We start from the raw sequence: 21,326 nt of genomic DNA, 5'->3' as shown, positions 1-21,326 counted from the left end.
GAGAATATTTGAAGTATCTTTTTTTTTTTTTGCTATTGTTTTTTAAAGATTTTATTTATTTGTTTGACAGAGACAGCCAGCGAGAGAGGGAACACAAGCAGGGGGAGTGGGAGAGAAAGAAGCAGGCTCCTAGCAGAAGAGCCTGATGTGGGGCTTGATCCCAGAACTCTGGGATCACGCCCTGAGCCGAAGGCAGACACTTAATGACTGTGCCATCCAGGCGCCCCTGAAGTATCTGTTTATCTTAACAAAATATTCTATATGATCCTTCTCAGGACGGGTGGTTTTCCAAGTTCCTGACTGGCTTCATCATCTCTTAATGGGAACTCGAATCCTGTTTAAAAACACCCTGGAAATGTATACTGACTACTATCTTCATTGTAAACTAGAACAGCTGTTTCAGGAGCACCGTTTGGTCTCACTTATAACACTTCTCAGAGGTCTGTATTTTGTCATGTGTTTCATGTTTTATGTACTTTTGTGTCTTGTTTTTCATTGGTTTATTAGTATTTCTGCAATGAAGAGGTACTTTGTGTATAATAGGTAAAAATTCCAGCAAATATTTCTTCTTGTCTCGTTTTAGATGCTGTATTCTGTGAAAACACTGAACCTCGCTCTCTCCAAGATAAGCAAAAACGAGCAAAACAGACTTTTGAAGAAATGATGAATTACATTCCAGGTATAATATTTAAGTAGTTTATTATAGATTAGCATTTCTTTGAGATCACTTAGTGTTGTTTTTTTTTTAAGATTTTATGTATTTATTTGGAGAGAGAGAGCAAGCACATAAGTGGGGGGGAGGGGCAGAGGAAGAGAGAGAAAGAGAGAGAGAGAATCTCAAGCAAACTCCACATGGAAGTGCAGAGCTTGATGTGGGGCTCAGTCCTACAACCCCCAGATCATGATCTGAGCTGAAATCAAGAGTTAGATGCCTAGCCAGATGAACCACCCAGGCAACCCACAAGGTATAGTAATTATTGAAACTAATTTTTATTTTGAGTTATCATTTTAGAAATAGTTATAAAGACCAAGTAAAATTAGCTCATTAAAATTAGCTCATTAGTTAAATAAAATTTGGTTTTTATGATATAAGCACTATGAACTTTAAGACAGGCTTTTTCTATTTATGCAGTAGCCAGATTCTTTCAAGAACAACTTATAATCAGACTGATCAAAGTGATATGTTTGTGGGACAATTGGAATCCTGCTGCACACTATACTATGAGAAAAACTGCAGTAGTGTTTATGAGTAAAGGATTAGAATTAATTAATTCATTCTAAATTTACTGAGCACTTTCCACATGTCAGGCACTATGCAGAGAGCAAGGGATATAAAAAGTAGTTCAGTCTAGCAGGAAGACAGGTATACAGATAAAACATACATGTGATAGGAGGCATGTTCAAGTCACAGAGTTTCTCAGAGGAAGAGAATGGTCACTTCTTCGGTAAAGGAGGTAGGCTTGAGCCATAAGGTAAATGAATGGTGGTAACCTTTTATAGAGTGGGAAATACAAGGAAAAAATGTCAAGGGGTCAAAGCAGAGGATACTTAGTTTAGAATATTTTGAATGTGAAGTGCCTATGCATTATTCAGTAGGAAATGTCTAATAAGCAGTTAGATATCCAGGTTCTGAAATTATAGAAACGAATGGCAAATGATACAGATACGGGAGTTACGTGTAGTGAATAATAATGCCTAGAGAGAAAATACAGAGTAAGAATTGAAGAGGCCTTTGGACTGCATCTTAGAGAATTCTCATCATTGAATTAGTCTCAGAATAGTCCTGCTCTGTGTGAAGACAGTTAAGTTAAATCCCTGGTCTGAATATAAAAGTGAATAAAAGCTATTTTGGGCTAAGTCTTCTGTAGGTAAATGATGAAATAATTTCTTTTTTTTTTTTTTTTTAAGGATTTTATTTATTTATTTGACAGAGAGGCAGCGAGAGAGGGAACACAAGCAGGGGGAGTGGGAGAGGGAGGAGCAGGCTTCCTGCTGAGCAGGGAGCCCGATCCCGGCTGGATGCAGGGCTCAATGTGGGGCTCGATCCGAGAACACTGGGATCACAGCCTGAGCCGAAGGCAGACACTTAAAGACTGAGCCACCCAGGTGCCCCGATGAAATAATTTCTTACCTGTTTTGTAATAGCAGCCCTTAGCATTCATGGCTTTATTAGTAGTCTTAGTTTTGATATTAGGGACAACATGGAAAGCCAGCGAATGTAGTAATTTATTTTGCTGAGGCACAAATTTGAATCACATCTACTTCAAGACTTCTCTTTGGGAAGGAGTAGTGAGTAAACTTAGCATGTCTTTCTCTTGTCCTCTACTCCTCATTTTTTACTTAGGGACTTGTGAAGGATCTGAAAGGATCACTTATTTTTATCCATTATTCTTCATGCATCTTAATTGGGAAATTCTGTGTACTATTGGTGAATTAGGGGATTCATAAAGATCCATATTGGGCCACATATCTTGAAAATATCAGGATCTGTTATGCTTATTTTAAATTGAATTTGGCCTTTGCCTCTTAGGGTTAGATTTATCTCTTAGAAGCACACATAAGGTGAGAACTTTTCAAGAATATCATTAAGAGTTTTATTATGTTGGGGGGGAGGGGGAAGGACAAATATTTGAGCATTTTGTTTACTTAAGAATAATTTTATTTTCCTGTTTTGGGGAAAACATTCAGAGATTTTTTAGTAAGGACCAGCTGTTTGGTAATAGAAGTGATACATAACAGCTGTGCAATCAAACATGTATCAGAACTTTTTGGATCCTAAATTAGTGTTTAAACATTTCCCAAAAAGATCTGTAAGATGGTTAGTAATAATTATGCAAAAAGTACAAAATAAATTAAAGGGGTCATATTTATTGAGGAAAGTCTATGTTAAAAAATTGAATTTTTCCCTGATATTAAGATATTCAAACATTATGAAAATATATAGAGTAAAAAATAGAAGTCATTTTCTCCCTAATCAGTTTAGTGTTAATCCTCACATTTTTCTGTGCATTTCTATATGTGTGTGTACAGATGTATACACATAATTTTAGGATTTGATTTTGTTTTACCTGAATGGGATAACACAATATGTATTATTTTCCAACTGTCTTTTATCACTTAATAGTTTAAGTAGATTTCTTTACTGCAACATCCCTCAGAGCTTGTAGTATACTTTGTGCATTGTGAATCTCCAAAAGGAGGAGTTTCTTAACTTGACTATAGAAGCCTTTCTTCCAGGAGCCCCTTGCAGAACACTGGTTTAGGAAATGCGGATTTATAGTTTTTGTGTAATACCTGGGACACAGGGTGAAGATTTTGCTTTATGGTCCAGTTAATGATGAGTCACTTTATAATATGAAGTGTTTCACATTTGGCTTTCTCTTTTAGATCTGATAGTCAAATGTATTGGTGAAGAAGCCAAGTATGAAAGCATCAGACTTCTATTTGATGGCTTACAACAGCCCGTTCTCAATAAGCAGGTAAAATTCATTAAAGCAGGTTAACTAGTGTTGGCTAGGTTTTGTGAACGACACACAGTAGGGTGTCTGGTATATTATTAATTGTGAAGTGACATTATGTGAAATCAAGGCAGTGCTCTTCAGACGTTCAGATAGAAAAAACAGTATTTTATCTGTTTTGTTTTTGCTGATTATTTATTTATTTTTAAGATTTTATTTATTTATTCGACAGAGATAGAGACGGCCAGCGAGAGAGGGAACACAAGCAGGGGGAGTGGGAGAGGAAGAAGCAGGCTCCTAGCGGAGGAGCCTGATGTGGGGCTCGATCCCATAATGCCGGGATCACGCCCTGAGCCGAAGGCAGATGCTTAACCGCTGTGCCACCCAGGCGCCCCTTTGCTGATTATTTTTAAATTAAATTTTCTATTGTAGTTTCAGTATAGTTAACATACAGTATTGTATTAGTTTCGAGAGCGCATTATAGTGGTTCAACAGTTTTATAAATTACTCAGTGCTCATCCTGGTAAGTGCACTCCCTAATCCCCATCACCTATTTCACCCATACCCCCACCCAATTCGCCTGTGGTAATCATCAGTTTGTTCTCTGAGGTTAAGAGTTACTTTTTTTTTTTCCTTGTAACATGAGTTGTTTTGATTTAAACATAGATTCATTGTAGAAAATTTGGAACATATACAAAATTCATGAAATAAAGCAAAAATGTAAAAATTAAGAATTCCATCATTCAGATTACATGGAATAACCAGTTAACATTACATATATAGTTCAGTCTGTACATATTTTGTTGAGATCTTAATATAGTTAAAATTTTGTGTCCTGTTGGTGTCTTTAACATTTATGCAGTATGACAATAAAATGTGCCCATGTGAAGACATGTGTATCTGAGTTCTGTTCCCTGCCTTCTCATTTAGAGGTAACCACAGTCCTGAATTTTGTTTTTATCATTTTTAATGGCTTTTGTCTAATGCCTTAAAAAAAATTTTTTTTTTGGTGCTTTAGCTGACTTATGTTTTATTGGACATTGTGATACAAGAACTATTTCCAGAGCTCAATAAGGTAACTGAGACGCAGCAGTTTTATTCTTTATGTTTCTCATAATATGCTAATATTTGTTTTAATTAGGGACTCAAAAATTAAGGAAAACCTTGTGGCTGTGATCCTTTTAAAAATGAACAATCTTAATAAATTACTCTATATTTTCTTTTTTCGACATGCGGAGACATAGAGTTGGTTTTTGGGGGATGGGAAGGAACAGCCTGTGTTTTGACTTTGTCCCTTCCTAATTGTGAGCAGATAAGAACATTATACTCTGTAGAGTCTTTGCAGAGGAGGGTGTAAGTTTACATCCTAGCACTAGAATGGGTCAGGCTCTTTAGGCTGTCTTCTGTCTGTAACACTGAATGCTATATAAGTTAGATTTGAGTGGTTTGGGGCAGTTGAACTTATATGAAGCCAAGAGTACAAAATGAATTGGAATTGGAGAATGGTAATATTATTGTATTGAATCTGGAGGAGATATATATATATATGTCTTAGGTTAGAATTTTTATACAATGGAATTAATTGTTAGGCACTTCACAAATGAACCCTGTTTTATTATTGTCTTCTATTAAGTAGATTTATTTTTACTTTAGGTACAAAAAGAAGTTACCTCTGTGACGTCCTGGATGTAAACATTTGGATTTGGGAAAGAATAACCAGATAACAAATTTCTGCTGTGCTAGTGTAGTATTTTCTTTCTTTTACTTTTGTATATTCTTGTATATATCATGTAATCCAATGTCTGAAATTTTGATTTTTTTTTGTTTTAATAAAGACTAACACAAACTTAGTAATGGTCACAAGTGATTGGGTTTCATAGTCTTTCATTTTTTTACCTGTTATCCTAATTTTATTAGAACATCTGTCATTTGTTATTGCCATTTCTAAAGAGATAATTCATAATCCTCTTCGGGCAAACAGATAAAACCAATAATCTTTGTATTGTATCACTTTGAAAATAATTATGTTTAGTATGGAGAAACAGGAATAAGATCTGATTTGCTTTCTTATTTAGAGTTAATACATTTTAGTAGATTTTTTTCTTTTTATTCCTGTTTTCTATTAGTTAACTACATGTCTATAAAGAAGACATTCTTTATGAGTTTTCATAAGAAGCAAAGGACTTCTTACTCTTCCTGGATTGACAGGTTATAGCCCTTTTCAGGTGTGAAAACTGGCTACTTACAGATATTTGTGATTGTGGAGTTGCAGCTACATCTCACTGAATGAACGTAGTAGCTATATTCCAAAATCTTATGTAAACAATTTAGTCAAGTAGATTTTTGGTTTATGTCTGTTGTCTCTCCAAAAGGAAAATACGGAATTAATTGTATTTCTTGAGGAAAGTTAATTTAAAATATTAGAGTTAGTGTTCAGAATTCTACTCACAGTTCTCTCCCATGCTTTACTTTTCTCCTTGAAACAAATTTGTCTTTCAAGATTGAGAGTTTTATATTTGCTAATTGGTTGTAACACTCATTCAGAGTACGCTTACTGAGTTTCAGCTCTGTATCAGATACTCAGCTGGGTAATATGAAACTAAATATAATTTGGAAATCTAACCTATTTAATACTATTCACTTATTTTTTCCCCAAGGTTTTAAAAAAATGGTTATTAGGTATTGTAATTTTTGAAAAGGTTTTGTCAGTTTTATTATATTTTTCACTGCTTGAAAATTCTAGAATATATATGAGTTTCTGTGAATCGGTACTTTAATAACCAAGCCTTAAACATTTACTAATTTCTCAGGGACAGGTGGAAGATTAATCAGGCTAACTCTTCACACTTAAATCCGTAGCATTTTAAATACTGTTATTTAAAATGTCATGGCAAACTGGAAAAATAAAATATTTACAGCCCTTTTTATGCCATTCTTACCTACTCTTCTATAAATTGTAATATTCTCTTTATTTAGATGAGAAAAATCTTGTGCATCAGGAGTGCATCATTCTGCCTGGGCTGCCATAACAAATATCACAGGCTGGGTGGCTTAAACAACAGATTTATTTCTCACAGTTCTGGAGGCTAGAAGTCCAAGATGAGGTGCTGACAAGGTAGGTTTCATTCCGAGGCCTCTTCTTTTGGTTTGCAGTTGGCCACCTTCTCACATGTGCTCCTGACCTCTTTGTGTAGGTGTGTGGGAAGAGAGAAAGAGATCTCTCTCTCTCCTCCTCCTTACAAGGCCACCAATCCTATTGGATTAGGGTTCCACTCTTACAACCTCACTGAACCTTAATTACCTCCTAAAGGCCCCATCTCCAAATATGGAGAATTTTTGTGTTAAAGCAGTTTTGGGCTTCAACATAAGAATTTTTTTTTTTAAGATTTTATTTATTTATTTGAGAGAGAGAGCATGAGTGGGGAGAGAGGCAGAGGGAGAGGGAGAAGCAGGTTCCCCGAGGAGCAGAGAGCCCAACATGGGACTCAGGCCCAGGACTCCAGGGTCATGATCTGAGCTGAAAGCAGATGCTTAACTGCCTGAGCCACCCAGGTGCCCCCAACATAAGAATTTTAGGAGGATACAATTCAATTAATAGCATTGGGTGAGCTCTATTTAAAGAAAACGTGATGTATAAAAATCTACACATACAAAAGTAATCATTCACTTTATAAAAGGAAAAGGAACTAGTTGCAGTCTCTGTCAGCCAGGCATTTTATATACACTATCATATTTTCTCATCCATCACAGTAATTGTGAGATGATATTATTTCTATATTATAGGTAAGGATATCGAAGCCAGAGACAGTACTGAAGTTAGAATTCAAACTTAGGTTGTCTCTCATCTTCATTCATGTGCTTGTCAGTGTTGCCCCATAAAAGAAGCTTTTATTTCCAAAAGTAGGCACTTTTTGGATCCTTTTTAAAAAGTATGTTCCCCAGTCATTTCAAACAGTTTACTTTGTACATTACTTTCTATCCATCTTTATGTGTGTCCCCTAGTACCTGAGCTTCTCATTTTGAAATGTTTTTCTAGAAACAACTCTCAGTGTTTCTGCTTGAGGGGATAAAATGACATGAAATAGATGGAAAGATGTTTTCAGATTTAAAAGGACATTATAAAATTGTGTTTTATGTATAATTATAGATATCAGAAGATTCTGAGAAATGATTGTAAGCAAGCACTTAAATTATCATTTATTGACTTACTAAAAATAAAAACCATTTGATTTTACAATAGAAATATGAATAGAAGTCTAATTTGCTACGGTTCTTAACAGACTGTGTAATGATATATACACAAGTTGTAATTTCAGATATAGTCAACATTAGCATAATAGTTGACTAAATGAATGAATGAACAAATGAATAGGTCTTGCCAGTTCACTATATTCCATTTTAACTATGCTTTCTGTAATGTATCCAGTAATTCTTTGACAGTGCTGGATACACAGAGGAGAAATCTTTAACCTGAGGCCTATAAGCTCCAGGGAAAAATAGTTTTTTTATTTCACTTTTTTTCGTTAATTTCATATTTATGGTCTTTTTCTATCAAACACTCCAGATAATGGATGTATTTCAATGACACCCTATTTACCTAAAGCAGTGGCAGGAAGGAATGTATTTCAATGACACCCTATTTACCTAAAGCAGTGGCAGGAAGGATTTGGCCCTCAGGCTATAGTTTGCTAATCCCTGATATAAGAGAACAAAAGAGGGGAGAAAAAGGAATACTGTTAGAAAAGTTATAATTATCTTCATATTACCTTCATATTAGGGAACGGGGGAATTGAATCTTTGGAGAAAGGCAACTATCTTTTTTTTTTTTTAATTTAAATTCAATTTAATTAATATATAGTGTATTATTAGTTTCAGAGGTAGAATTTAGTGATTCATCAGTTGCATATAACACCCAGTGCTCATTACACCAAGTGCCCTCCTTAATGCCCATCACCCAGTTATCCCATCCCCTTACCCACCTCCCCGCCAGCAACTCTGTTTGTTTCCTATAGTTAAGAGTCTCTTATGGTTTGTCTCCCTCTCTGATTTTGTCTTATTTTTCCTTCCCTTCCACTGTGTTCATCTGTTTTGTTTCTTAAATTCCACATATGAGTGAAATCATATGATAATTTGCCTTTCTCTGACTGACTTATTTTGCTTAGCATAATACTTCTAGTTCCATCCACGTCATTGCAAATGGCAAGATTTCATTCTTTTTGATGGGTGAGTAGTATTCCATTGTGTGTGTGTGTGTGTGTGTGTGTGTGTGTGTGTGTGTGTATCTTTATCTTCTTTATCAATTCATCAGTCCATGGACATCTGGGCTCTTTATATAGTTTAGCTATTGTGGACATTGCTACTGTAAACATTGGGGTGCTGGTGCCCCTTCGAATCACTGTTTGTATCCTTTGGATAAATCCCTAGTAGTGCAATTTCTGGGTCGTAGGGTAGCTCTATTTTTACCTTTCTGAGGAACCTCTGTACTGTCTTCCAAATTGGCTGCACCAGTTGGCATTCCCACCAACAGTGTAAGAGGGTCCCCCTTTCTCCACAACCTCAACAACATCTGTTGTTTCCTGAGTTGTTAATTTTAGCCATTCTGACCAGTGTGATGTGGTATCTCATTGTGGTTTTGATTTGTATTTCCCTGATACCCACTGATGTTGAGTATTTTTTTTTTTATGTGTCTTTTGGCCATTTGTATGTCTTCTTTGGAGAAATGTCTGTTCGTGTCTTCTGCCCATTTCTTCACTATATTTTTTGTTTTTTGGGTAAAACACCTCCTTTTGGCTGCATCAGGTAAGAAAACTGGTGCCTTTTGATTTGCTATACTTGAGCCAAATCAACTTCTAAAATATATCCTATTTTACCAGTACAAAAATAACATTCATTATAATCTTTCATTTGCAAAATGTGTAAGTCACAGAAGCTGCTGGTGGCTGCCGGGTTGCCCCAGCTGATTCTGTTTCGTGCCAGGAGACTATATTAAAGGGATGAACTGTGTCCCCTGAAAAGATGGTGGGGCTTCAGTCTAATTCCCAGTATCTGTGAATGTGACCTTATTTGGAAATACTGTTTTTGTAGGTGACTAAAATGAAGTCATTACAGTGGGCCTAATCCAGTATGACTTTGTCCTAATAAAAGTGGACATAGAGGGGCACCTGGTGGTACAGTCGGTTAAGTATCCAACTCTTAGTTTCAGCTCCAGTCATGATCTCAGGGTCATGAGATCGAGCCCTGTGTCAGGCTCTGCACTCGTCAGGGAGTCTGCTTGAGATTCTGTCTTCTCTCTCTCTCTCCCAGATTAAATAAGTAAATCCTAGGAAAAAATGAGGGGGAGGCACGGAGGCAGACATACTGAAGGAAAGGGATGTAAAAACATGGAGAAAATACCAGCTATAAGGCAAGGAATGCCTGAGGCCACCAGAAGCTGGGGGAGAGGCTTGGAATAGATTCTTCACCACAGTTTTCAGAAGGAAACAACCCTGCCAACTGGATCTCAGCCTCCAGAATGGTGAGACGATAAATTTCTGTTGTTTAAGCCATCCAGATTGTGTCAGTTTATTACAGCAGTCCCAGGTAACTAATCAGGAACCTTTGCTAATTTTGACAAGCCTAGCCATATGTCCATGGGACTGCTTAGTCTTTACGGAGCAACTTTTTGTAACGGACAACTATTGGCAGCCTCAACTCTCTCCTAAGAAACCCAGCTTACTCTTTGCTGCAAACTGCTGAAGGCAGCTCTGCCACCAAGTGAATTTAATGTACTAATCTGATCAGTGTGTGACAGTTGGTTTATTGTGTTATCAGTACGCTTGAAGATTCTTAGATGTACAGCCAGTTCAGATAAATTAAATCCCCAGCATTGTCTAGCTTGATCATTTTTATTTTTAGTAAACAACAGGCCTCAAAACAGTTTCTACGTCAGATTCTGTACATGAAGCCAGAATATATCGTGGTATTACTTAACATATCCTTTATTTACTGCGTTCATTTTTCTTCTCATTTTTTGGTTGAGAAAGAGGATAGGGTTGTCAGATGGCAAGGGACTTACGGTCAAGGGAAATGATACCGGTGATAAGCTGTCAAAGTTTTGCTTCAGTCATATCATCTCAGATTATAGTGTTGGCTTGAGAGAAGAAATAACTACCAAAGACAAGGAGCATATCTTCAGTTTTATTGTACAATTGAATTGCACAATTGAATCTTCAATTGCAAAGTGTCTGAGGTCATTTCTTAAACCACTGCACAACACATGCACATATATTTAGAAAACTAACAAAAATATTCTTTAAAAATTTGTGCTCCAGTAGTATTTGTTCTATTTTACTGGCCAAGCATAAAAAATGTACTCCAAATGCACCTTTCTCGAATTTTCCTCTTATAATCTTACTGACATTTGTTTATTTATAGCTAATCTGTAGATTCATAAAACTGAGGGCATTATTTTACTGCAGTAGCCTTTTTAAAGATGTTACAGAGTTTAAAAGTGTATTTTTGTATCAAGTGTACTTCATATTTTTAAACATTAAGCAACAAGCACCGCTTCTCCAAACATCTACTGCTATTTGCTCACCAGTTTTTAAGGTGAAGGCTCCCATTTCTTTTTGAATCATTTGTGCAATGCTGAGCAGGCTCGCATGGCCTCATGACCACCTTAGGCAAGTATTTGTTCTTCTGGGTGTAAATCATTTCATCAGTCTGGGTGTTTCTTGAGGTTCCGCTCAGAGGGATGCACTCCCAGGCAGGAGTTCTCATATATATTTGAGAATGATCCTTGTGTAATATCACTTTTAAAAATCAATCCTTGTCTCGTCTTCCCTCTGGATTTTCCTTAACTGGGGTGGGGGCGGGGAGAGAGAGAGAGAGAGAGAGAGTGTGTGTGTGTGTGTGTGTGTGTGTGTTTGTGTATAGCGTGACTAAAGTACAGGGCTGGCATCTTGCTGGGGAGGGACAGGTGCAGGTTTAGAATTACACCTTGTCTTAGAAGGTTCTTTAATGGTACCTTTACATTAGAAAGAAGGAAAGAAAGAGCACAGAGGCAGATTGATGGAATCCCATAAAATTATTAACAGCTCATACCACATGTCAGGCACTATGCTGCTAGTCCTTAACAAATATCTAACAAATCTAAATGCCCTTTAGCTCTTTTTCTTCTGTAATGTAAATACATCCTGGGTGTCCTGTTCTTCCCTTCCCTTTCTCCCTGATCCTGGACTATTTTTTGCCTTTCCCATCATTTGCTGCACTGTTTGTTCCCTGACTCATAAAGGCACATGGGTTGTACAATAGAGAATGCTACCCTGTGTTAGTCCATTAAACTCACTATAACAACAGGATCTAAAAAGGAAAAAATAGAGACATGAAATAAAGCAGACACTTATCGTCTAGGCGCTTGATGCTGTTGATAGTTCTGAAGAGAGAAAGCCACTAAGTACCATTCCCAACAGCAACTGGATGTAGTTGAAAGAGTGCTGCACTTGAGGTCAGAAAACCTGGGTGTAGGTCTTAGATGTGTCACTTTCAGCTGCATGGCCTTGAACAAGTCTGCTCTTTCTGAGCTTCAGTTGCCCATCTGACAAATGGGAAAAAACAATACCTGCCTTGCCCACCAAAGTTACAGGCATCAAATAAGATAATGTGCTTAAAACTCCCTTGTAAATGAAAAGTGATAAAATGTAAACATAGTTGTTTGGTGGATTAAAATGGATATAAAGGAGAAAAATGATTTCTGTGGTTTAAAATTGTTAATAAAATTTTATTAAAATTTGCATATGTAAACTAAAGAGGGTTGGCCTTCCTGTCAAAGGGCTCATTTTCATTTTTTTCCTGTGTATTCATTAACTTGCTGATCCTGTGTGATGATGTCAGTGTCTTCATTTAACAATCCTCTAAGCTCAGCTTCTAGGCGCCTGCAAAGATGGTCTGTGCCATCACCAAGCCAGTTCCTAAAAGGCAGACTTGAATCTCACTTGGAAAAAAATGCAGTTCCACACATTAATGGCAAGAAGAATTTTTGGCTATTGGTATAAAACAATGATCACTGCCAAAAACGAAAGAAATATTAGAGAAAAGCTTCCATGACAATGAGTTCCTGCAGAAAACTTGATCCGACCTTCAACCGCTGGATAAATTACTTTCATTTTTAAGATGTATCCAGAAACCACATTGATATCTTGGTCACCTAGAAAAATATATACATTGTTTTACTTACAGAGTAAGTAACTGTCAAGAGTAAGAAGTGAGAAAACCAATGTATTTCTCTAAAGTCCTCTATAATTATAAGAGGAAAGATACTTCTTTCATAAGCAGGGATAAAATGTCACAAAAGACAAGAAGAGTGGTAATCAAAGTTTTGTAAAAGAATTTGATGCTGTTTCATGTCCCAGATGTCAAATGTGCCCATTGTTCTCTGCTAGATAATTAGGTAACTCAGTCAACTCTGAGATGACTCAAGAAAATGGTTGTTGACATTATTGCTTTTGAACCACTCCAAAAAAAGGGCATTAGCCAACTGGTCAAAAACAATTAGTTGAGACATAAAAGTAGCTTCCTTCTGCTTGCCTGGTCAGAAATCATTTTCACATAATTGACAGACAATGGAGACTTCATTTCCAAAAGAGAGGAGACCTGATTAAAAAAATACCAATTGCCGTAACTACAACAAACACATAGGGACCTGACAAAAATTTTGTTTTAATTATGCCACTTGACAAATCCTATATCTGCTGATGGGTTAATACCCAAAATACACAAAGAACTCCTACAACTCAAAACAAAAACAACAAAAATCTGATTAAAAAATGGGCAGAGGATCTGAATAGACGTCTTTCCAAAGAAGACATACGGATGGCCAACAGACAACATGAAAAGATGCTCAAGAGCACTCATCAGAGAAAATGCAAATCAAAGCTACGGTATCACCTCAACGGTTAGAATGGCTATTATCAAAAAAGACAAGAAATAACAAGTGTTGAAAAGGATGTGGAGAAAGGAACCCTGGTGCACTGTTGGTGGGAGTGGAACTGGTGCAGCCCCTGCGGGAAACAAAAATCAAAAATAGGACCACTGTATGATCCAGCAATTCCACTTCTGAGTATTTGAAATAAACAAAAACACCAATTCAAGAAGAAATATGCACCCCCATGTTCACTGCAGCATTATTTACAATAGCCAAGATGTGGAAAAAAGTGTCACTGGTGGATGAATGGATAAAATGTGACACACACACACGTATGCACAATGGGGTACTATTCAGCCACAAAAATGAAATCTTGTCTTTTGCAGTAACATGGACGGACCCTGAGGGCATTATGCTAAGTGAAATAAGTCAGAGAAAGACAATACCATAGGATCTCGCTTATATGTGGAATTAAGCAATAGCAACAAAACCAAGCTTGTAGATACAGAGAACAGACTGGTGGTTGCCAGAAGTGGTGGTGGGGGGGGATGGGCAGAGCGGGTGAAGGGGATCAAAAGTCCAGGGTTCCAGTACAAGTAAGTCATAGGGATGTAATGTGCAGCATAGTACCTAGATACTGTACTCCATATTTGAAAGTTGCTATGAAAGCAGATCTTAAAAGTCCCCATAACTATATGATGTTAACTAGACATTGTGATGACCCTTTCACAATATATACATATATTGAGTCATGTTGTACATCTGAAACTAATACAATGTTATATGTCAGTTATACCTCAATAAAAATATTTATCACTAATATTTAAAAAAGAACTCTGTGCTGTGCTTCTCACTCCTGCATTAGAATCACTGGAAGAGACTTTTATCCCAACCCAGTTAAATCAGAATGTCTTAAAAGTTGGGGCCAAGGTATTGGTATTTAGTTAAAAATGCTCCCCAAGGGGCGCCTGGGTAGCGCAGTGGTTAAGCATCTGCCTTCGGCTCAGGGCGTGATCCCAGCATTCTGGGTTCGAGCCCCACATCAGGCTCCTCCGCTATGAGCCTGCTTCTTCATCTCCCACTCCCCCTGCTTGTGTTCCCTCTCTCGCTGGCTCTCTCTGTCAAATAAATAAATTCTAAAAAATAAAAAATAAAAAAAAAATAAAATGCTCCCCAAGTGATTCTGATGTATAGCTAAGGTTGAGAACCCTTAGGGCCAAGGCTTCCTAAACCTTCTATGTGAGTTCCTCCTCTCCAACACCTGTAGGTCTGGGCTCGGGTAATGCACAGCCACCAGCCTCTGTCTCATGTGGGACTCAAGAGGACACCTTTTTAATCCTGCCCTTCCATCTTCTATCATGGAATGGACAGAAGCAGCCAGTGCCTTTCCTGGCAGGAAGGGCTGCCTCCTTTGCCCCAGCTCTGCTCTCTACCCTCTTTGGAGCAAGCAGTTAAAATAGCAGGCCCACCATGGTAGAGCAGAGGAGGAACCTAGCCGAGCTCCTTCCTGGAAATGAAGAGAAGCTTTGCATGTGTCTTACAAGCACACTGGCTTCTGCCCTGGAGAAGAGGAAGGGGTAGTATATTCTACCAGTGGACTTTATGCATGTGAAGTGGTTCTTTTTTAAAAATTAATTATCTTAAAAGCCCTGTGCTGGTGGCATCCTCAGGGCCTTTGTGGGACTCAAATCTCCCAGGTATCTCCCATGAGTGGACTTCTACATGAAGTGGTTCTCAGAACTGATTTTTAAAAGTGAGGCTGGGGTAAAATGATCCTAAATGCTGCCAAAAATGTTGACTGAAGTCAAGTATGGTGGTTCTTATAATTTGCTCCACCAACCCACTGTGCTGAAAGGGGGGAGGGGAGCACATCCCATCCACTCCTACCTCATCTATTCACACTAAATACTTCAAGAAAGTTTATAGGATTTTCCAGATCCAATCTAAAGTTCTGGAGATAAGGTTTTTCTGTATGTGCAAAACTTACTCATATTTCACAATTTGAATAGCCGTTTATATGTGCTTAAAAGAGTTTTAAAACATTTTGGGCTTGGACGGGTGGGTCTGTGTGCTGGGGAGGGGCAGGGCACATCTTCCCCAGTGCTGTGCTGCTGTTTTCCAACAAAGCTGGGGCGAGCTGGCAACACAGGGGTGGGATCTTGTTCTGGCTTTGCAGTCCTGGCATCATGAGTAGCTCCCCTCTCTGGACCAGTACTGTTGTTTGTGAGTACTTTTGGAGTAGGGGGAGGGAGATTGTGCTTACCAGAGTCGTGTCTTAATGCTTCATCTTTTATCATCCGGAATCCATCTCCACCATTGGCGAGGAAGCTTGGGAGGACTACCTTATATGTCTTACCCATTTGGAGAGGCTCGTAACTGGGCACTCGACATTGGGTACAAAGAACATCTAATTTGACTACTCTGTCCCCAGGTTTTCGGGAAAGATCATACACCACTTGAATTCCTAGAAGAGAAACGAGTCTGTTGTCACTGGATCCAAGAGATCTAAGAAAGAGATTTCTAAGAAAGAGATTTTGGCCAAAATCTGCAACTGGGGCCCTGAGCTGGGTTTTCATGGAGTGCGAGCTTGAGTGAAGTTTCAGCAGGGGAGTTGAGATGACACTGCAGCATTTGGTTACGATTATCCTCCAGTCCTGGGAGGTCTGAGAACCACCGGGAGGAAAATTGGCTCTGGCTCAGAATGGGCCAGCGGTAGCAATGCAGGGAGAAATCACATCTTTTTAAAATTCGAAATGAATTGGTCAGCAACTTGTGCAATGGCTTTGGAAAATGAGAAATAGATGAGAGGTGCAGAACATGTGTTAGAATTTTGAAGACTCCTAAATGGTAATAATTTGGGCTTGGATGACTTTCACAAAACAGGTAACTTACCCAGCACTGTGCTGGAGCATCAAAACCCTGTTGTCCCCCCAACTCTGTCCTGGAAAAATGCAGACTGTTTGGGTTACCCCATAGGCAGCAGGTGGGGCTCCCCCACCATCTGCAGCCCCTCAGTCCCAAGAGTGGGGGGGGTTCTACAGAGGGAGGATGAGACCAAGCAATCACCTACCATCCACAGTAAAAAAAACAAAAAAAACAACCCCAACATATGGTGTCAGAGTCAAAGTTAATAAAGTTATTAATATTTTAAAGATTAACTCATCGAACTGTAGAAATCATTCTGGACAAAAATGTTTCAGAAGTCCTTGTCAATTTGGGAAGCATTTATTTTCATTCCATTTTCACTGTGATCTGTGATCAGAGGAGTAGGGCAGGTTTTCTCACTGCATTCAGAGAGGTTGAAGACCTGTCCCAGGTCACAGTGGAACCAGAACCAGGTGTCCCAATGTGTCTATGTGTGGCTGCCCCTCCCAGAAATCATCCTTGTTAAAACCGATCGGCCACTACATTCCTTTGAGTCGCTGCATGGTTCCAGGCAATTATGAAGAGAACAGAGAAGGGCTGTTTTTTTGTTTTTGCTTTTTGTTTTAAGCAAAGAATACTGAATGTCTAAACAACTTAGATTTTAATAGAAACTAGACCTCAAGGCAGCTAACCTGCTTAGAATTTGGAGGGCCAGTTCCTATAGAGGGTCCATCTGATGTCCAAATCAGATGTAGCAAGTACTGCTCACTACCATGGCCTTGGGGCTTTAACCCTGACCTAATCTCAGTGGTCGGGGAATCCATGGCCATTGAAAGACTATGCATTGGTGTTGGGTGGAGGAAGACCTAAACAAATGGCCATGGAGGTCCTGGTATGTGGGGAACTAAGGCAAGCAGCAGGAAATCCCATGTCACGTTGAAGGGTGACTTACCGCCCACCTGCAGGAACTCTCCAGTAGACTGGCCATAGCGGTGCACACTGTGCTCAAAGGCCTTCTTCAGCGTGGAGCCTTTTAATTGGATCAGGTCAAAGGTTTCCCCAAAGGGCAACACAGCAGCCAGGTTCTCCCAGGTAATTGTGCCTGAGGGTAGTTGCAGATGAGACAAGAAGAAAAACAGCTTGAGAATAAGCTTGCCCCAAGACCGTCTTCCTTTAGGATTGGTGGAGATGAGGGAGACATGAGGCTCTGGGAACGCTATTAGGACAGCATCAGCAGTGCAAGTGTTCCTGACACTTAGGGAGGGAATGGATTCAAGAGGCCTCTGGCCATGCTCTCTTCCACTGGGCAAGATGGCAGGAGCTTAGAAATGGCTCCAAAGTCGCCGGGGCTCTGCCCTGGATCTCTGGCTTGCAGCTGGATCCTCAGTGGGTGTTCTGCATTGCTCTGTTCCCTCCAGACAGGCAATGCGTCCCTGCCACCTGTCCCTGTTTGACAATGAGCTGAGCTTGGGGCTTCACACTGAGACTACCTGGTTTTGATAGCATATTAGGGACGATTGCAAGAGTGTCCTGAATCTCTGTTTTGTTGGTTTGTTTTCCCATCTGATATCCTGGATATCTATAAATGCACTAAAAAAATTTAATCTAGTAGGGTGTTTTTTTCCAGCACGGAAGACTGGCAATTTGCCCCTTTCTCTTTCTGAATATCAAGGAGGAGACTGTCAGTATTTTGAATTAATCAGCAATAATTAGTATTTGGCTTTGTGAGTCTGAAGTTTAGATCAAGATTGGGTTCCATTAACCCTAGCTGCTACCTCTGTGTGTGAATACACACGAGAACACACAAGAATGTGTGCGTCCTGGTTAGGCACTGAATTGAGTAGCGGTGGACCCGAACTGAAGAGCCTGACGTTGCGGTGACAGCAGAGATGAGCCGAGGCTCCCCGTGGGCATGGTCAGAGACCGAACGCACTGAGTTAACGACCCTGAGCCTGGGAAGTTTACCGTTGTTCCGTTCGTCAATGGGCGACCGAATGGCACCTCCATTTAAAATGCACATGGACACATGGTTCCACGACACTCCGTCCGGGTGTCTAATATTGTTGTTAATCTGCAACAGTAGCATGAATTTGCGTTAGTTATTCTGGATCTTCTTCCTCAGGGTCAGTTCCAGGAATGTGGTTTGCTCCACTGAGGAAATAAAGCTACTCTTCCCTGCCCCTCTGTCCCCAGAGACTTCTCAAGTATAATTAGAATTAGTTCTATGCTCTGAGAAGCAAAAACAGGGAACTCTGACCAGTCCTGGGTCAGACTTTTAAAAGCAAGTAGCTCTGAGCCCCCTCTCCTAAGACCCCTGTCCTCACAGGTGGGTGGGCTTTAACAAGATTGGCTCTAGTGTTAGGACAGGGCTGGCCTGTCACGCTGCCCACCCCCCCTACAGGCCCCTCACCCTGGCCTCCATGTCAGGTCCCCAGCCAATTCCCAGGTTGGCAATTTGAGAGGCACAGAGACTGACTCCTGAAATGGAGGAATCCATTTCATTCTTTTCTTCTACAAAGTATATGTTTAGTTACAAGAAATTAGATGAATACATTCTGATTTGAAAAAAAAAGCACAAAAGCAAAAGTTTTCTTATACTTGCCTCAGCCTCTTAACAGAGTGGTAAGCACTGCTAACAGCTTGTTTCCTTTCAGACCTTTCTCTAAACATTCCCATACAGGCTTCTCTTTAGCTCCTTCTTCTGCATGGCTGCATAGTGCTGGGGAGCCAGCACTGGTCTCACCTTGCAAAGTGTGAACACTGTTATTTACTTGGCAGTCAGTTACTGAGTGTGTATATGCCTGGCACAGATAGTCAGCCCCCCGGGTGCAGGCTTCCCCCGGGTGCAGGCTTCGGTGGGAGTGCTGAGTCTGACCTGGGGACCGTGGCTCAGCATGGCCCCCAAGCGGCTGCCACAGCCAGTCTGTCTGCAGGTAGTTCGACAGAGGGGTGTTTTCATGGGTCATGCGTTCAGCCACAGGTCTTACTATATAAGTGCGTGTTGTCATTCTCTGCTTGGGAAGGAGGCTCCCAGCCACACAAGGCCTCGTTCTCTGGAGCCAAGAGGACAGATCAGTGAGACACTGGTCAAGCCAGGCCCAAGCGGATGTGTTTTATCTACTATGCCTGCATCTTCAGAGTAGTGAAGTTTTGTGTATTCAGACCATCCAAAATGAACAACTTCCAAGAATGGCTTCAGTTCTCGCAAAGCAATAAAGTGATGGTCAGCTGGTCTAGATGGGCACCTCTCAAGGTATGCAGTATGAATCCACCCCAAGCTTTAGTTTGGGCACTAATTTTTTAAAAATCCTCCATTTTGTACTTATCAGGTTGTCCCTCCTTGCATCCCCCTCTGCTCCCTCCTCCCTCCCGAGGCACAGGACTGCACTCCTGGGGACCACTCACCATAGCATCACAAATCAGGTTGCCCATGTTGCACTCCTTAAAGCGGCATGACTGAGTGGAGCCATCCAGATAGACGATTGTTTTCCCCAATTCCTGAGTAGAATAATTATCTAATTTTACCCTCCATTTGTTAATGTCTGCTTTTATGCTTGGATCTAGAAGCATGCAAAGAAAGAAAAAAAAATTAGCCTGCAGTTAAGGCAGGCCTCGCCCTGGCCTACATTTTGGAGAAGGATCAACGATCATTTAGCTTACCTACTGTAACGATACATTTCTTTATCATAATTCGTCTACATTTTAGTTTGTGAAAGTTCCTCAGGAAATTCTGTTTCTTGGTAATAAGACTAGGAATGGATCTTAATTTAAAGATGCACTGAGTATCCTTTTTAAACAAAATTATTTATTGTAGGGAGAGAGAGACAGCACACGCACGTGTGCAAGTGCATGCATACACGAGTGGTGGGGGGAAGGGCTGGAGAGAGAGGGAGGGAGAGAATCTCAAGACTCCCCACTGAGCACAGAGCCCTACTCGGGGCTCAGCATGGGGCTCAACCTCAGGACCGTGGGATCATGACCTGAACCGAAAACAAGAGTCAGACGCTCAACCAGCTGAGCCAGCCAGGTGCTCCAGACAGTGAATATCCTAACATCAACTCATCACACCTGAATGAGCACCTGTGGGCCCACCTGGGGTAGCATCAGTGGTGGGGTCGGGGGGTGGGGGTGGGGGTTGGTGAAAGGCCTCCAGTGCAGGTGTAAAGGGCCTGCTGAGGTTCTGCTGTCTGTGTGGTCCCTCTGGCTATTGAGAGGTCTGTGTTGTGACCACAGGCTCTGCAAGGCACCCCCAGCCCCCCCTTCCCTGATCTGATCATGGTAAGCAGTAAAAGGCAGGTGACAGAGGCACAGGAGTGTGGTCACGTATACTACGTGCAAATGGATGACATAAGATGTACTTTACTCTGAGTCCCAGACAACAAAGAAAGATGCTCCCACATCTGATACAGAAACTGAAGCTCACTGAGACTGGGCAACTTGCCCCAGGCATGCTGCTCCTGGTGGTGGGGCTGGGGTTGGAGCCCTGCTCTAGCCAGTGTGAACCCCTTTGCTTCAGTGAGCAGCTCTCCTCCGGACACGAGTTGAGAGTGGCTTTCCCATGCCCGGGTGAAGCTTGAGAAGGCACAAGAAGCAATGACACGGTGTCTGATGCCGAGAGGACTTGGGGAAGCAAATGGGATTTGGGACATTTGGGTGTTTTCAATCTCCTTGTCCATGAAGAGGGCAAACTTAAGGGAGAACTCAATTCTTCAAAGGAATTATAGTGTTTTCCTGAAACACTAACAACACAAGTCCAGCCATCTAACTTTTGGATTGGTGGAACCTTCCCTTGAGTTTCACATACCTTCGAGAATGCTGCTGTTGAGAAGAATGGGATTTCCATGTGAAGCGATGACATTTCCTTTTTCATCAAACTCAACCTTCAAATAGCCTAGGTATTTGCCAAAAGCATAGGCCTGGACCACAGGAACCTTCCGCCCATCATCGGACGTGACTATGAATGGGTACTTCCCAGCCGGCACCTCTCTGGAAGGTGGAGTGCCTAAAATACAAGAGCCAACACTGATCAAGTCAGCCCTTGTACACGGCTGGCTGCATGCCAGCAGGCCACTGGCCAGATGACAAGGAGTTCTGAATGGATG

At 40.4% G+C, this 21,326-nt stretch overlaps 2 protein-coding genes across 21 annotated transcripts in view; one reads left to right on the top strand and one right to left on the bottom strand.

Annotated features, from left to right (window-relative positions):
• The window catches only part of SNX14 (sorting nexin 14), an 83,509-nt gene extending 69,319 nt beyond the window's left edge, over positions 1–14,190 (top strand). For 8 of the 17 annotated variants that reach the window (XM_026506978.4, XM_026506975.4, XM_048219612.2 and 5 more), the window contains 5 exons: positions 276–440; positions 584–679; positions 3,388–3,479; positions 4,477–4,533; positions 5,112–5,321. In XM_026506978.4, the coding sequence (XP_026362763.1) occupies positions 276–440; positions 584–679; positions 3,388–3,479; positions 4,477–4,533; positions 5,112–5,150 (449 nt within the window). In that variant the 3' untranslated portion in view covers positions 5,151–5,321. Of the gene's footprint in view, positions 1–275; positions 441–583; positions 680–3,387; positions 3,480–4,320; positions 4,386–4,476; positions 4,534–5,111; positions 5,322–6,434 lie in introns of those variants that run through there. The other 9 variants (XM_057303894.1, XM_057303892.1, XM_057303896.1 and 6 more) reach the window with 3 other exon arrangements.
• NT5E (5'-nucleotidase ecto) overlaps positions 1–21,326 on the bottom strand; it is a 62,875-nt gene that overhangs the window by 5,247 nt on the left and 36,302 nt on the right. The window contains exons 4-9 of one of the 4 annotated variants that reach the window (XM_026506980.4): positions 21,029–21,226; positions 19,630–19,784; positions 18,190–18,295; positions 17,177–17,326; positions 15,623–15,823; positions 10,621–12,642 (exon numbers count right to left, since the gene is read on the bottom strand). In XM_026506980.4, coding sequence (XP_026362765.1) covers positions 12,479–12,642; positions 15,623–15,823; positions 17,177–17,326; positions 18,190–18,295; positions 19,630–19,784; positions 21,029–21,226 — 974 coding nt within the window. In that variant the 3' untranslated portion in view covers positions 10,621–12,478. Of the gene's footprint in view, positions 1–10,620; positions 12,643–15,278; positions 15,824–17,176; positions 17,327–18,189; positions 18,296–19,629; positions 19,785–21,028; positions 21,227–21,326 lie in introns of those variants that run through there. The other 3 variants (XM_026506981.4, XM_048219614.2, XM_057303901.1) reach the window with 3 other exon arrangements.

This window comes from Ursus arctos, unplaced genomic scaffold (assembly GCF_023065955.2).
Source record: "Ursus arctos isolate Adak ecotype North America unplaced genomic scaffold, UrsArc2.0 scaffold_29, whole genome shotgun sequence".
NCBI lineage: Eukaryota > Metazoa > Chordata > Mammalia > Carnivora > Ursidae > Ursus > Ursus arctos.
This window is presented reverse-complemented; position numbering and strand designations above follow the sequence as displayed.